The following is a 13,780-nucleotide window of genomic DNA, read 5'->3' on the forward strand; positions in this document are numbered from 1 at the left end:
TTTTCGCGCCCCTCCCAGATAGCGGCAGATTTCCCGTCAGTATACCAGTAATCACATTTAACCCCTTGATTGCCAGGAACATGCTAATATACACAATAAACCTCCATTTCTAGTGTAGTATCTCAATGGATCAATATGGATCAGCACTATACCAGCATTCACATTAGTATAGTGTCCCCAAAAATGCAGCGTTAGCAGGATTAGCCCCGGCACCTGCCAGCACCTGCGTTTAGCCCCTACTCTTACCCCCACTTCTCCCCCTGCAAGTGCAGTGTCCATAGATCACTGTCACTTGATTCATTGCACACAAAACCACAGTGTTCGCAGAATCAGGCCTGATCTCTTTGCTGGTAAATTTTTTTGTAGCAGTTCAAGCAGTCCCTGGCAGATAGCTCAGACGATGGAGAAGAGGTCCCTGCTAAGATCAGGCATACCCGACCCCATTCCCAGGTTGCTGAGATGTTCCAAACGCATGATGCCGCACTACCTTTTTGGTAAACTAGCGAGCACCAGCAGCCCAGTACATCCTGGTCTTTCACCTACAAGCACTGCAGTATCACTTGGTGATGTAGCGACTCCCATAAGTGCAGTATAAGCTGGTGCGGTGGCAAGCACAAGTAGTGTCCCACAGCCACCAAAAATTCGCACACAGGCCTGTAGAGCCCCTAGTATCCTTCCGGATGTGCTTGCAAATCCCCATTGGTAGCCCACAAATTCTTTAGCACCCATACTTCCCCCATTCACCCAGAATTCAAGTGGAAACAGAAAATTTAAGTTCTCCCCTTGATTTTTTGGAGTTGTTTTTCACAGAAGATATGTATGCATTGATTGTGGATCAAAGCAATTTATATGCACAACAGTTTATCGCCACCAACCCAAATTTCTAGACCAGTTGCATGGAAACCCATTATGGTTTCCGAATTTAACGTTTTTTTAGGCCTAACGCTGAACATGAACTTAATTACGGTTTTATTGGTCCACTAACCCGATTCATCATATGCCCGTGTTCACTGCTGCCATGGCCAGGCATAGATATGAGAGTATAATGCGTTTTTATGCATTTCAACGACAACACACTGTCATCCTCGGGGTGACCCTGAATTTGACCGGCTCCTCAAAATTCAGCCCCTCTTAAATCACCCTAACCAAAAATTTGCAGATGTCTATACTCCCCAGCAAAACCTCTGCGTTGGTGAGTCTCATTAGTTTTTCTGGCCACCTTGTATTCAATTTCTCCCCAGCAAGCGTGCCAGATATGCGATCAAGATGTATAAGACCTGTGAGAGGGCAACAGGCTATACATATGTTTCGATTTAGGAGGGAAAAGATAGTCATGTGGAACCCCCTGGATGCCCAGACTACATGGGGAGCAGTGCTAAGATAGTTTGGGACTTTGTGTCATCTTTTTTCCATATGGGGTAACACTTATACGTGGACAATTTTTATTCAAGCATGCCACTATTTAGACACTTGTACAATCTTGGACCAGCGACATACTGGACTTTGAGTGATTATACCAGGATGATGCCTGCAGCTGCATCGTTGTTTTCAGCAGGCGATCAGCTTTCATGTAAAAGCAATCCTAGTGGCTAATTAGCTGCAGGATTGCTTTTACAAGCAGCGGGAAAAGATGCCCCCCTTCCACGGCCTTCTTGGGCAGTCCAGTGCCATCGGGGGAACCTGAGAATGCAGCCGGTGTTTCTGCCAGCTGACCACAAAGCTAATTTGAGACCGGAACAGTGACAATCATCTCTATAGTCTAAGAAATTGGATGCTACAAGCATTAAATCACTTCAGTTTCGCAGGATATAAACAGCACCATTTGTAAATTGGGAAAGCATGTGATCACACCGATCTTGGTGAGATTAGATAATGTAAGGGCAGAGGAGATATCTAGAGTCTGATAGACCCCAGATATCTCAAAAAAGAATATGACAATGCCCTTTGAAGTTATATGGGATATTTGCATTCCCTGTGATAGCATTAAAAGTGATAAAAAAAATGAAAGGAACAGTGTAAAAATAATTTTAAAAAAATCAAAATAACTTTAACAAAAAAAAAAAAAGCACCCTTGCCCCCTGCAGTATCTAAACAGCGGTTGCATCATGTATGTGAGGTGTCACCGTGAACATCAGATCAAGGGCAGTAATTCTAGCACTATACCTCCTCTGTAAATCTAAAACAGTACCTTGTAAAGGCTTTTAAAGCGTTGCCTATGGATATTAAAAATGTATGCAGTTTGTCGCCATTGCACGGGGCATGCACAGTTTTAAAGTATGACATGTTTGGTATCTGTACTCAAAACATGAGAGGATAGCATACCATCATCTTTTATATTTTACCAAGTAATTGGCCAATATATTGTGTTTTTGTGCACTAAAAGTAAAAAAAAGTTTTTTGTTTTAAAATGTGCGTTTAAAAAATTGTTGCACGAGTACTATGTGACATAAAAAATTGCAGCACCCACCATTTTATTCACTAGGGTGCCTGCTTTAAAAAATATATAATGTTTGGGGGTTCAGAGTAATTCCTTTGCAAAAAATACAGATTTTGTTCATGTGGAACAAAAAGTGTCCGAAAAGGCTTCAGGTGGCTAGAAGAGTGAGTGATGTGTGGCATAAACTTCTAATGCTGGGCATAAAGTGCCCCCACCCCCTCAAAATGACCCCTTTTTGGAAAGTAGACACTGCCAACTATTTGCTGAGACTCATGTTGAGTCAATAGAATAATTAATTTTTTTACCACAAGTTTTTGGAAAATGACAAACATTTTTTTTTCTCACACAAAATTGTAATTTAAATGATTTATTGCTCACACATGCCATAGGTATATGTGGAATTACTCCAGAAAATACATTCTGCTACTTCTCCTGAATATCGGGATACCACATGTGAGAGACTTTTTAGCAGTCTATCCAAGTACAGCACCCCAAAATCCAATAAGCACCTTCAGGCTTTTAAAGGGCTTTATTTCCTCATCACTCTTTCTGACTACCTATCACAGTTTCGGAGGCCCTGAAATGCCAGGATAGCACCACAACCTCCCAAATGACCACTTTTTGGAAATAAGACTCCCCAAGGAATTTGATAAGCATGGTGAGTATTTTGCAGATCTCATTTGTTGCCACAATTTTTTGAAGATGAAGAAAGAAAACAAAAACATATTTTTCTTTTTTTATATTTCAAAACCTTGTGAGAAAAAATTAGATCTGTAAAATACTCATCATGCCTCTTTTTCCAAAAAGGGGTCATCTGGGGGGTTGGTGCTATCCTGGCATTTCAGGGCCTCCAAAACTTTTATAGGTAGTGAGGAAGTGAAATGAGGAAGTTACGCACCTTCAGGCTTCAAAGTGGTCATTGGATTTCAGGCTCCTGTATGTGGCTAGGCTCCCATACAGTCTCACACATGTGGTATCCCCATACTCATTAGAAGTAGCAGAATGTATTTTGGGGTATAATTCCACATATACCCATGACTTGTGTGAGCAATATATCATTTAAGTGATAAAAAAAAAGTTTGTCATTTTTCAAAAACTCGTGGAACAACATAAATCTTCCATGGACTCAATATGCCTCTCAGCAGATAGCTTAGAGTTTCTACTTTCCGAAAAAAAAGGGGTAATTTGGGGGTGTTTGTACTGTCCTGGCATTTTAGCACCTCAAGAAATGTGATAGGCAGTCAGGAAGTAAAAGCTGTGTAAATTCCATTATCTATACCCTAGTTTGTAGATGCTATAACTTTCACACAAAGCAATTAATATACACTTATTGGGATTTTTTGACCGAAAACATGTACCATTATAATTATCGGGGTTTTTTAAAAAAAAAATTGTTCTTTTTTTGTTTATAGTGCGAAAAATAAAAAGTGTACAGGTGATCAAATACCACCGAAAGAAAGCTCTATTTGTGTGAAATAAAGGACGTAAATTCCATTTATGTACAGTATTGCATGACCGCGCAGTTACCAGTTGAGCAGCGCCGAATAGCAAAAAGATGCCTGGTCAGGAAGGGGGTTAAATCCTCAAGATGGCAAGTGGTTAATAGCAAAAAGTAAAAAATATAGTTTTGTTTTTCAAAATTGTCAGTCTTTTTTTGTTTATAGTGCAAAAAATAAAAACCGTAGAGGCGATCAAATACCACCAAAAGAAAGCTCTATTTGTGGGTAAAAAGGATATAAATTGAATTTGGGTGCAGCATTTTATGACCGCGCAATTTTCAGTTTAAGTAATGCAGCGCCGTAAAAATGGCCTAGTCAGGAAGGAGGGTAAGTCCTCTGAAGGGCAAGTGGTTAAATACCAAAGAAAGCTCTATATGTGTGTAAAAATGGATAGAAATCTCATATGGGTACAGTGTTGCATGATCATGCAATTGTCGGCCTCCTTATCCCCTGCAAAAAATTGGGGGGGAGGGGGGGGACTGGGAACCATGGATGCAAGGGGAAAAAGAGGGGGTGTAGGTAGGAAATGGGGGGGTACAGAAGGAAGGGGAGGGGTGGCTGCTGTGTTCAATTTCCCGCCCACACATTCTCTGAAGCTGCACGGACTGGAGTGTGGGCGGGCACAGGGGGAGGCAGAGCAGATCCAGCCTCTCTCCCCTCTTCTCCTATTGGTGTGGAGGATGGAGGGAGGGGCTTGGCACTGAGAAGCACACAGCGGGGGGGGGGAGAAAACGGAACGTTCAGGGATGATCGGTGCAGCAGCGATCTCCTGCATGGCTTTCAATGAAGCGGCTGAAAGCCAAATCTCCTCCTCTCCCTCCCACAGCTTCCAGCTGCTTCATTAAAAGCCATACAGGAGATCGCTGATTGTCACTGCCCCCACCACCCCCCTCCCACACACCCCTAGTCCTGGCACTGCTCGCCCCACTTTATTTCCACTCACTCAGTGCGAGTGAGCGAGTGGAAATTTTTGAGGGCTTCTATAAGGGTTGGTTGGCAACTCTCCTCGAGGGGGGGGGGTGTTCAAACCCCCCTGACCCCCCATTCGCCCCTGCACTTACATGTGAAGGACACATGATGGCTTTCTTGTTTGAGCGAAGGAGGTTTTTATTCATCCCCTCCAACTGAGCTAATATCGATCAGTTTCAGGCTCAGAATGCTTTCATGGAGGGAATGCTCCCATACATGCAATCCAGAAACTTTATTGTGAGATTGCAGATCCTTGTCTTGTCTTTCACCTATTTGAGTTTTTTTTCTGAAATGTGAAAAATTGTAAAAAACTTTAATTTTCATTTAAACTATATATGTTTGGAAATATACGATCTCCAGAAATGTTTACTCATTCTTGTATTGCCAACCTTCGCATCCTGTACCCTTTGAGGTGGATTCTTCCGTGCTTTGCTCGGCTTGCACCCTTTCCATAGATGACTTGTCCTCTTTACGATGCCTTGATGATCCTGCAGAAAAGTAAACATGTAAAAAAAAAAAAAAAATCATATTCCCAATGTGGTTGTAAAGGTTGCATTTGTTTCACCTTCAGCCATTCAATACATTTAGTAGAAAAAAAATCTGTGTGATGCAATCCTCCAACTGCCATACATGAGCTCCCTTTTGATCCAGTGCTTGACTCTCCCGGGTCTCTCTGTCCTCATTGACTGAGACACAGCAGTTACCATTGGCTCCCACTGCTGTCATTCTCTACCAGTTAGGAGAGGAAGGGGGTGGGGCCAAGCAGCACTATGTGTGTCTCATAGAAACACAGAGCTAGCTCTGCAGCAAGAACATATGAGTGACCTCATAGCAAGCAAGCAGCTTGCTAGGGAACACTGAGTAGGGGGGAGTGTTCAGGAGCACCGGAGGATCAGGCCTGCTGTGTGCAAAACCTTTGCAAGGAAAGGGTATTTTTAAAAATATTTAAACAATTAAAAATTACCAGTACATGCATGAAAACAAATTAACACCTACTGTGCCCAGATTCTTCATGCAGTGCTGTTGCTGTCCCCTGACTTGTTGAATGGCAACAAATGTGCAGTTGTAAATATACAAGATATACCATAAACATGCACAAATGTTATTTGCACATAGCTGTGGATCACTCCTTCAAAAAGGATCCTAGCGGTTGTTCATGTTCCTGGTCTTCAGTTTGAGCCGCCAAGGTCTCACAATATTTTAACTTGCGTTATATTTCATTGCAAGCTGCAAGGGGCGAGAGGTGAAATTAAAAATAACACCTGCATTACTGAATCACAACCTGCAACGTAAATGCAACCTCCACCAGCACCACCGCTCCCGCCATCACTGCAGTACACACCACAATGGCATTATCCTGCACCTGATCATCAAACCTCATCATGGTGCCAAGTTTATTATTAAACAAATATTTAGGTGAATGGTACATTTTGTTTTCTTACAATTTAATTTTTTTATTTTATGGACATTGAATTGTTGACCTGATATAAAGCACTTTGTTGTGGATTTGCATCTAGTTTGATGGTTATTACATGGTATTTAGTTTTAATAATAAACTTTATTGTTAAAAATATTCATTAAATTTGTGGTTTTTATTTAAGCACCACGGAAACATACACATACATTGTGATATGACTATTCCGTGGTGTTTATTTTCTTCAGGTTCTTCTGGGTCATAAACAGCTTCTGATCATGCACAGTCTTTTGTATCTGTTTTTTTTCGTAAGAAAACATTACACATTAAATGAAAATCGTTCGTTCTGTTCCCATGCAACAAAAATTTAGCAGTTTGTCCCATTGAAAATTTTTGCTCATAAGGTCTGAATTGGCTGTCGAAAATTATGTACACACTTTCACAAAATCCTATGATTGTTCATAAATGTTTGCCCAATTTTCTTATAGTTTGTACGGGGTATAACTCTTCCTAATCACGCACTGTCAGCTATCCCTATCTACTCCAACACACTGACCAATGGCTGCTGGAAACCCTTTTATAGTGAGGAAGCTGGCACATAAAAAAGATTCCATTATTGAACATTATAGGCCACCTAACCTAAGGGTAAATACCAGGAAGAGCATTATTGATAGTAGTGTGTGTTCTGTTTCAAATGCCGATTTAAGCATTTACATACCTCCTTTGTCCCAGTCTGTTAAGACAGTATGGTCTCCTTCTTACTTTTTACCATCCACAGGTAGCTTACATCAGAACTAAAGGCTTAAAGAATATGTGAACCCAACATTTCATGTTCCTGCTGTACCATGTACTTGTATGAAAACGTATCCTGTTTTCTTTGTATTGCTTTCTTTGTGTGAAATACCTGGCGATCCTGTCAGTCCCTCTGTTTTCCTATTAAAAACTGACCAAATTAAGCAGGAGAACACACTGTAGTCGGTTCTCTAGCTATGCAGGGAACTAAACTTGCTGTGATCTAATGATCAGACTTGTCTTGACATTCCCCACCCCTTGCAATCCATTCACTAGGAAGATCCTTGTCGTGCTGTTTTTCCTACCCTAGTTCTGAGCTTAGCTATATCTATACATAAATGTTTTGCCTTTCATTTCTATTTTAAACTGAATGGGTTGCGATCACTTTAATACTCACTTGTCTAAGGACTCGTTCACACTTGACTGTTATTCCAACTCTTGTCTAACGCTCCTATAGCGTTTGACAAGAGTTGGTCCAGCGTTTGCGGAGCGTTTTTTAACGCTCCGCAAACGTCGCATGCGTGGTTTAGCGGTGGTTGCTAGGCATTTGCAAAGCGTTAAAAATGCCCCACAAACGCCTATAATGAACTTTGAACGGTGTTAACGCTCCACAAACGCCCCGCAACCACCCCACAACCGCATCGCAACCATACCGCAAACGTCGGCCAGGCGTTTGCACAACGGCACCATAGACTTGAATAGGAGGCTTCAACTCCTCCTGACTCGACCAGAGGCGTCCATTTTGCCACAAACCAACGTGACGCTAACGCTCCCGTGTGAACAGCACCATGTGCTGCAATGTGCAGAATTTTCACAGGTGTTTGGGAAGCGGTAAAAACGCTTCCCAAACGCCTGTCTGCCGCTTGCAAACAAAGCTAGTGTGAATGTAGCCTAACAGTACTTTGCCAGCATCTTCTTCAAGTGCTGGTCTTTTGGCCTATTCATTGGCCAGCAGGGAATGACATCACTCCTGCGCATGAACAGGTGGCTGTCATCCTGTCACTTAGAGACTGTCCCGGAGTTGTATATTGAGGTGCACATGCAGAGCTCTGTTTACTACTCCGGAGACAACAGCAAGGTAGGTACGGTAATTTTATTGAAGAAGAGTCAGTGCATGTTTCTTCTGCGATAAAAACCTGCCTACTCTCTAATTCTTACAGCGGAACTTCAGTACCGCTTTAACTTTTCAATAAGACACAAAAGTTGAATCCAATGCAATTTCACTTAAGCAATTGAGCAGTACAGAGAATGTTTGTTTGTTTTTTCCATTTTTTTAACCGCCTCCCACCCACCATATCAGGAAATGACAGGCGCAAGGCAGTTCTCTCATTCTGGGAGGGCACCTCCCACTCTAACCAGCACTGCGATCGGTGGTGCGCTGTGTCCCTGGAAACTGAACTTAACACAAAACTTATTCCTAGTACTGATGTTATGCTGCTTCTTATTAGGAATTATATGTTAAAGCTACATTTTCTTATTTATTACTGTGACAAATTAAATTGTGCTAATTCATCCTTCATGTTAGACAGCCAAACTTTAGATTTTAAGTATAGGTCTCAAGAAATGTGTACTAATTTTGTCAGTGTTTCATTTTAGATAAAACTGCATGAAAAGCTGTTGCTTTTGTGGGAAGTCATACTATATTACTTAGAGACTTTTTTTTTTACTTATACTTGCCTATGTGGTTGCAGCATAGGTCCCCTGCTGGCTCTAAGTGTGAGAACTCAGCGATCACATGATCGCTGAGTTCCCAGCCACTCTAACAGAGAGTCTGCTCTGCCCCAAACTGGAGTGCTGGAATGTGGAGGGGGAGGGAGTGGCTGGCTCGGGCTCTCAGTGGCTTGCTGAGAGGCTGAGCTAGGTGCCGATCCCAACTGAACCAGCTGAATGACATCATCTGACAGCGGGATTCAGCCCGCTGTCAGATAAAGATGGGTCACAGGAGTGCAGAGCTTTGGCTGTACTTCTCATTTTAAAGGCTAAGTTCACCTTTTTTTTCTAAATTCCAACTCCTCTATGTACCAACATATCATTATTATACCGCTGTTGCAGAAAAACAAAAAGTTTTGTTTTATTTTCAGAACAATCTTTACCTTAGCCCCTGCTATGTATCATAGAAAACTTCATGACTTCCTGGTATGTAGATCTGTGATGTGAGAACCAATAAGACATAGGAAGCACTCCACCAGCTGACCTTATTAGCACACATACACTGCACCCATCAACTAAGTTTGCACAGCATCCCCAGTATCCCTCCACGCTTGCACTTGCCTGGCTTAGATAGATGGGTCCTCCAATTCCATAGTTCTGGTAAATTGTACAATCAGATTGTATAGTGTATGACCACATTTTGTTTACATGTACAAAGGAGGGAGTGGATGGAGACACTCAGCTGTCAGGCCCTATTCACACCTCATGTAAGTGGTTTTTGGCGTTTTGGAGATTTTCTGCTCATTGCGCATAGGACAGCCAATTCACTTGAATGGACTGCCCTACACATGACAAACGCTCCAAAGAAGCTCCAGAACTATATTTTGAGTGGAGCATGGTGTGTTTCTTTACTTTGCTTTTTGGTGCGTTTGTACAGGGATTGGACTGCTGAGGACTGGGGTAAAGTAAATTTCTCTGATGAATCCCCTTTCTTGTCCGGAGAAGAAAAGGTGAGCACTACCATCAGTCCTGTGTCATGCCAAAAGTAAAGCATCCCGAGACCATTCATGTGTGGGGTTGCTTCCAAGTGAATGGGCTCACTCACAATTTTGCCTAAGACCACAGCCATTAATAAAGAATGGTACAAAAGCATCCTTAAAGAGCAACTTCTCCCAACCATCCAAGAACAGTTTGGTGACGGACAATGTCATTTTCCAGCATGATTGAACACCTTGCCATAAGGCAAAAGTGATAACTTGGCTTGGGGAACAAAACATCAGGATTTTGGGTCTATGGCCAGGAAACTCACCAAACCTAAAATGGAGTTTCAGTCACACTGTAAAAAATAAAAGTCAGCAGCTACAAAAACTGTAGCTGCTAACTTTTAAAAAACAGCCACTCACCTGTCTTTTGGTCCTGCGGTGTCCTCCCCACAGACTGTTTCACCGGTTGTCCAGTGTTCCCGGCACCAGCACCTTCAGTGTGGGCACCCGGCTGTGACAGCTTGCGGCTTCACAGATGGGTGCCCATTGCGCATATGCGAGTAGCACTGCGCTTTCTGAATGGTCACGTATTCTTCTGGGACTACCTCCCAATATCCTTACCATATCTGACCATACAATATCTGTCACGTGCCCCAGAAGACTTCGGGGGGGGGGAGTGAGGACAACTTCCACTTCCGATGACCTAGGAGATCTCAGTGGAAGTGGGAACTGGTACCTGTCAATTTCAGGTACCCACCCCCCAAAGGTGCCAATCCTTAATGGCGAGCGGGAGAGAAGTCTTTAAAAACAGAACTTCCCCTTTTGGGTGGAGCTCCGCTTTAATCCCATTGAGAACTTGTGATCCTCAAGAGGCAGGTGAACAAAAAAACCCTACAAATTCTGACAAAAGCCAAGCAAGAATGGGCTGCCATCAGTCAGGATGTGGCCCAAAAGTTGATTGACAGCATGCCAGGACAAATTGCAGAGATCTTGGAAAAGAAGGGTCAACACTGCAAATATTGACTCTTTGCATAAACAATGTAATAGTCAATAAAGGCCTTTGAGACTTATGAAATGCTTGTAATTGTATTTTAGTATACCAGTCGCATCTGACAAAAAGACCTAAAAACACTGAAGCAACAGACTTTGTGAAAATGTAATATTTGTGTCATTCTCAAAACTATTTGGCCATGGCTGTAAAGGCACATTTATACCCTACAAAAAATGTGCATATATTATTTTTCTTAAAAGATTAGCTAATTCTTTATGCTCCATGCATACTAACGTTTTTTTCTAAGGTCAAAAAATGCTCCAAAAAAAACAACTGGATGAAAAACGCTTTTTTGTGCCAGCTTGTAATAGCATTTTAGGAGCATTAGCATTTTATTTACAGTTCATGCAGAGAAAAAAAGCTAAGCTAGAAAAAAGCGGTTAGAATCATTTAAGTGGTGATGAGCATTTTTTTTTTCTGCCAGAAAACCACTTCCAAAAACACTACAAAAACTGCCCCTAAACTGCTCCTGAAAGCTGAAGCTTGAAAAATGCTACTAACCTAAAATAGTGTGCATAGACACATAGGATAACACTATTTAGCTTCTAGGAGCAAAAAAAAAGAAAAGCTGATAACAGCTTTTAGGATCTTTAAAAAATGCTAATGTGCATGGAGCCTTAAGCATACAAGTGCAGGATTTTGTTTTCGCTCAACCAGCAGGTTGAAAAAAAAAAGATCCTCATATCAACATAAACGTTGTTTGATGCAGGGATCTCATCAGAATACACAGGTCAGTACATGCAGCCATCGGGTGCAAGTGCTGATCAAATGCTGGATTTCTAACATGACTATTCAACTGGCTTCTGCTGAACAGGCAGCAGTGCGCACAGACTGAAAGTCAGCCAGTTCCTGCTGAACTGGATGATTTTTGGTCTGTGTATAAGCTGGCCATAGACAATGCAATTTGTCAGTGTTCATGGAAGAATCCCTCCTACAGACCTATTGTTTTTTCCCTGGCAGAGGGGGGAGGAGTACTAATAATAATGTAATAATTGCATGAAAAATCTGACAGGCTGGTTGTACCCAAGTCATACAACAATCAAATTGTGTACAATCAGCCTGCCCATAGATGGTTTGAATCTCTGCTGGTCCCTCCTTAACTGGCCAAGATTTGAACCATCTATGGCCGGCTTTAGTTTTGTATAAAAAACACATGTATCTACATGAAGATGTATGTCCTGGATGTTTTAATGTATGTGTTTATGTGACTGATGAGAAGAAAATAGATACTATACAGGTTAAGGGAGTGAAAAGAACAATTACATGTTTATGACTACAAAATAACATGTAATACACAATAAGATGTGTATTCTATATCATATATCTAATTACAAAAATCCCATATGATTTTTCTTTCATAATACCCTATCCAATAATAATGTTTCTGTATGATAACTATGCTATATCAGTTAAACAATATTTTATAATTATACATTGAAGCATCTAAGTGTCATATATATGAATATTAATAACCCATTGAGGGTATCAACCTGCATCAAATGCAAATTGCATGCATTCCTAATATGAACTGTGTTTCTCTCTACATTTAACCTCTAGGTATATACACTATGTATTTGATCTTGGGAATGGTCCATCCTTGATGAAAGGCAACTCAGAGAGAGCTCTAAATGATAACCAGTGGCATAGTGTTGCTGTCTCCAGAGATCCCGGAAATGCACATACTTTGAGAATTGATGGAAGGACAGTTACACAGCACTCCACTGGTGCCAGCAATCTAGATCTAAAGGGTAAGAAAATGTATTACCAGTATTTGGGAGCTTATATATACTGTATGTGTGTCATGTACAACTGGAATGCGTAGATTTATGATTGTGATAGAAGAAAATGGTGCAGCTAGATTCAGAGATTGTAAAGTGAATTTTCAATGGGTTGGGGAGGTTTGGTAAGTTTCCCAGCCAAGCCCACTGTGCTGCATTTGTCAAATAAACAAGGATGAAAAGCAGTAAGGCCTGGTTCACAATAGTGCAATTTCAGATGCAAATCTAGTCACACAGAATTCCACAACAATGGAAGCTACATTATTTTCAATGGTGCCCATTCACATCAATGCGGTACAGCGCATTTTGGAAAAGGTACATATGCTACCTTGGTGCGGTTGCAGCACAATTTTGACCCCGAAGATTTCAATGTAAATGCACCAGAGACACATGTAAGACACATGTAAACTGAATGTACATGAGTTTTTGGCAGAGTTTTGTGTATAGAAAAATATAGTGGTGCGTTGTCATAAAAACGTCTAATTCAAAATTTAGTGTATAACATAGTATACAGTGTATAACAATAAATCCTATAAACGAAATATCAAAAGTGTGCAAAATTTTCATGCAGCAGCTCTGGACCAACCACCAAGTCATTTTAATACCACTAACCAAATCCTTAGACCCCACAACTCAATAGGTCTAAATCACCATTTAAAGATGACAAATCCCAGATGGATGGATGGTTCCAGCTCTCCTGCTCTCACACCTCAGTAAGCCTCAAGTCTCAGGGCTCATGTACAGATAAACTCACGTTTAGGAGCTTTTCTGCATTTTTTCAGCAGCCCCTGAACTCACCCTAATGTTTTCCTATGTGTCCATGTACACATCGTCGTTTACAGTTTCCAGGCAGTTGAGTTTACAGTCGTTTTCTTGAACGCAGTAAAATTTTGCGTTCAACAGTAGATTTTATCAGCGTTTGAAACGCAAAACACTTGTAAACACGTGTAAACGCTGCTAACCGCGTTTATAGGCGTTTGCGTTTGAAATTTTTTTTTAACTCTTCCATTTCCAGATTCTGTCCAGAGCCTTTTTTTGTCATGAAAAATACATGCAAAGCGTTTTCCCGGTACTCAAACGTTCCTAGCACACCATACTTTGAGGTTTTGCATAAAAAAAGATATGTTAGACACTGCTGCAATAATTTCTGCATAGAAATGAGCTGGAACACATCCAAACACCACAAAAAAAAAAAAGACAGCTAATC

The 13,780-nt window shown here is 41.3% G+C and overlaps 1 protein-coding gene across 18 annotated transcripts in view; it reads left to right on the top strand.

Moving 5' to 3' along the window:
* LOC149443234 (neurexin-2-like) overlaps window positions 1–13,780 on the top strand; it is a 2,355,461-nt gene that overhangs the window by 1,516,026 nt on the left and 825,655 nt on the right. For all 18 annotated transcript variants that reach the window (XM_089655720.1, XM_089655731.1, XM_089655727.1 and 15 more), the window contains one exon: window positions 12,353–12,543. In XM_089655720.1, coding sequence (XP_089511846.1) covers window positions 12,353–12,543 — 191 coding nt within the window. The remainder of the gene's footprint in view (window positions 1–12,352; window positions 12,544–13,780) is intronic.

Source organism: Staurois parvus, unplaced genomic scaffold (assembly GCF_062004578.1).
Source record: "Staurois parvus isolate SC_StPar_1 unplaced genomic scaffold, SC_StPar_1.0 ptg000866l, whole genome shotgun sequence".
In the NCBI taxonomy this organism is placed as follows: domain Eukaryota; kingdom Metazoa; phylum Chordata; class Amphibia; order Anura; family Ranidae; genus Staurois; species Staurois parvus.